General features: G+C 36.9%; 1 protein-coding gene across 1 annotated transcript in view; it reads right to left on the minus strand.

Moving 5' to 3' along the window:
* Positions 1–2,710: 2,710 nt before the first annotated feature.
* The window catches only part of LOC109466639 (V-type proton ATPase 21 kDa proteolipid subunit-like), a 3,074-nt gene continuing 1,979 nt past the window's right edge, over positions 2,711–3,805 (minus strand). Inside the window, exons 4-5 of the mRNA XM_019764370.1 lie at positions 3,303–3,427; positions 2,711–2,862 (exon numbers count right to left, since the gene is read on the minus strand). Coding sequence (XP_019619929.1) covers positions 2,764–2,862; positions 3,303–3,427 — 224 coding nt within the window. The 3' untranslated portion in view covers positions 2,711–2,763. The remainder of the gene's footprint in view (positions 2,863–3,302; positions 3,428–3,805) is intronic.

Consider the following 3,805-nt stretch of genomic DNA (forward strand, 5'->3'; position numbering starts at 1 on the left):
AATGGTTGCTTGTTTTGCATAGTAGGCTGGTTCTAGATATTTATTGGTGGTACCTTACGTAGCTTGTATTGGAGCTATTTCATTTTCAAACACTTAAAGTATGAAATGATGATGAAAATGTGTGCTAAGAAATGGCAGTCAATGTCAATATCAGGCAGATTTCCTCATCCAGAATATTATTCTTTTGTTTTGCCATCCTGAAATTGTACTGGACCAGTATAGAAAAATATTTGAATTTGTTCAAAAAGATTTGAGTTATTATGCTAATCTGTTCCTGCTATTGTTTTGGTGGCTGGACCGTCTGCGATCTTTATGAGTATATGCGGTTATGAGGGTCAATTCACTATTCAAGCTGCTGGAAAAGCTACAGTGGGGAGCACTTATTTATGCTAGGACCCAGGGTCCTCATTCCCATACTTTCCAATGATCTTTCGACAATCTGCAAGACCTTCCTTCCAGCATTGGAGGGATTCTGTTGAAAGGGATACACAAGTGACACATTGAGTCTGGAAATCACAAAGCAAACAAACAGCACATTGTCACATCTTTCCTGTATTCGTATACTTCATGGATACATCACATCATCACATCAACAGTCAGATTACACGGGTCATGTTTGCTTTGAATGGTGGACAATAAGCTGATTCACAGTTCCAACTGCGCATGCACAGTGTGATGAATTGTGGGCAATATGTCAAAGTTGAATGACCCCAAGACATAAAAAAAAACATGCCAGGACATGAACTAAGATTGGGCTAAACAAGAAGTATTTTCAAGTCAGGAATCTTCATCTTTTGCATGCACTGTTGGAACCTAAAGCCTTCTTATTCTTTTTTTTCCTGTCCACATAGAATCACTACATTTTACTGCCTGTGTAGAGTCACTGGTAACAAGATGTCGTCTTCACAAAATATGATAAACATGAATACAACTCATCTTTCTGTGCTTAATAAGAAATGACCACCATTTCCATCCACAATGTACTGTTCTACACAGGATATGTTATGTAAGTTGCAGCTAACTGTACAATACAACAGTAGGCCGAGTACCCTCAGCACATAGGAAGAACGTACTGCACTTGTGCAAAAAAAAGATTTTTCATAGTTTTCCGTGGATGTCTGGTCAACATTGCATCAGAATTTTACCTGTTGCAGACTATATCTTTTCCTACACAAAATTTGAACACTATAGATGTGATGTCAGTATTCAAATATGAGACATTGTGCCAAAATGCTGTGCACAATACATTAGGGGTTTCACACTGGCGCGGTACGTTCTGCCAAAGTGCTGTACAGACCATACCAGCATGTAAATTACTACAGTACAATAATTACTGTACTTTCACAAGCATATACTGGTACTTGTCTAAACTGTATCAGTACCAGCACACCACCATCTACCTCTACCCACAACAACTACCTGCACATCTTTTTATAGACACAATTTCTTACAACTAATATGAGAAGACATTGAAATAGTTCCTCACCTTTTTTTTTACATTTCAACAGGTTAACTACAGCTTTTGCCAAATACTACATAAACTCTCTTTGATTCAAAGATGTTTAACCTTCTGCCTACATAAGATGTATGTATCAGGCATCAAATTTGTATTTATTACAACAATACTCAGCAGTCAGTGTTAAGTAGTGGCCATTCATTGACAAGAGTATGGACTTACATTAATGCTTACATTTGAATACACTTTAGATTACATACATGTGCATGTAAGAACTTAATTTTGCTTTCTTGAGTTCATCATTCAAACTCTTCATGTACCTTCTTCCTGCTGCTTTACCCATAACCAATACAAATTTGGTGCTAAACAGCTACCATAGCAGACTGAAGGTTAATTTTCAACAAATACTGCATACATTATACTACCACCCTACAAGAAGTCTTTCATCAAATTTTTATACTAATACAGTGCACTAAACATGTACAATCTTTCACCATCTTACATATCATTGGTTTTAATCTACATCTGCTTCTCCCTACATGATACAGCATTACTTTTACAATAGGAACAATATTGCACTATCATACACCTCCAATATTCTTTTCCAATGATGAACATTATATCTAACATCAAAATAATAATATAGTAGATCAAACTTCATTATACCATACATCAATCCCTTACAGGTCTGGTTTCTTCTGTATATTATAAACATATAATACATTGACAATATATCTGACAAATATCTGGCGATACCATATGCAAATGTAAGTTAGGGCAGGTAAAACTGGAGTATCACAATGGTCTTTCTGATGTAAACCTGCACTGGTCTATACTAGTACTGGGTATATATAAGAGACTCAGTGTCTTTATTGTGAGGATTGTTACAGCCCATGAAATGTTAAATAAAAAAAAATTAAAAAATTAATGATTTATTTTAAATGATTTCTTAACAGTTTCAGTTTGATTCATGGTTCGTAATATATTTTCCCAGTAGAGTTGGTCAGGAACATGAATAATTCATCTATGTTTAAAGTTAAAACTTTTGGTCCAACACAAAAAATTCTCTCACCTAGAGCTTTCGACCAGTCACTCTGGTCTTCCTGACCCAGTGAAGCTTGTCACGTGGCTTCTTTGGTCAGTCTACTGAGGAAGACTAGAGTGACTGGTCAAAAGCTCTAGGTGAGAGAATTTTTTGTGTTGGACCAAAAGTTTTAAACATGTAACTACCAACACAGATGAACTTTCATGATAGAATAATTCACCTAGTGCAGGTTATACTAAAAAGTATATTTTCAGCCATGTATCTAAGCCTTGTTGCCCATGCTGACTCTAGATGTTTGGATGATCCCCACAATCACACCGAACAGGCCGATCACACTGGCAAAGATCTCCACAATCAGGATCTGCAACAATACAAGAAATAGTTAAGGTGAATTGTTTAGGGCTAAGAAAATAACGTGTTTCTAGTTTTCTCACCAACCCTAGCAAAAACTCGCAGACCCAAGCCTTTTTTGGCCAACCACTGGCAAGGGACATATATACATATACAGACTGACAATCTAGAACACCAATTTCTATGCATTAAAAAATGGCCCAATAGGGTAAGTACATGGTAACATGTATTGCCCTCTGGATCATTGTTTCCACTGTCATCAGGCCTTTAAAGTTGTCAAACTTTCATTTGTACATAATGTAAATTTTTATTTGTGCTAAATGTGTGTTTTTTATTGTTATCTGTTGTATATGTGTTTTTACTTCAGTATGAGCCATGGAAGACTAGTCTTTTGAGTTAATTATAAAGGGCATCAAAATAAAGAGAAGAGAAACTCTGAGATGAGCTCACCTTGACAAACAGACTGCCGTTCTGAGCATCAGCTAGTGCAGCTCCACTGCCCACAATCCCCACACAGATCCCACAGACCAGGTTACACAGGCCCACAGTCAGACCAGCGCCAAACAACGAGTAGCCTGTGCCAACAAACTCATCAGTCAGGACTTGTACTTTACAGTAACATTCATTATTAGTTTACCTTCACAGAAGGAAATCATACTGTTTTTGCTCTGTTTCTTCCTCTTCTTTTAATGATATTACTAATCAAACACATTCATATACTATTACTAGTGGTGGCCAGTCCCTCCTACCACTTGCTACATAATGTAATCCAACACAACAGTGTCTGCTACAGCACCAGTTACCATGGTGACAGACGTCTGGTCCAGGTCATTGTCAATTTGACCTTATATGTCTGGAGAAGAAGTAGAGGAGACAGAGCAAAACTTTTTTGACAAAATCAATCTGACAAAACTAAATGGGCTACCCAGCTGTCTGAAGATTTAATAAATTTA

The sequence above is a fragment of the Branchiostoma belcheri genome, unplaced genomic scaffold, assembly GCF_001625305.1.
Source record: "Branchiostoma belcheri isolate BF01 breed outbred unplaced genomic scaffold, Haploidv18h27 scaffold17, whole genome shotgun sequence".
NCBI lineage: Eukaryota > Metazoa > Chordata > Leptocardii > Amphioxiformes > Branchiostomatidae > Branchiostoma > Branchiostoma belcheri.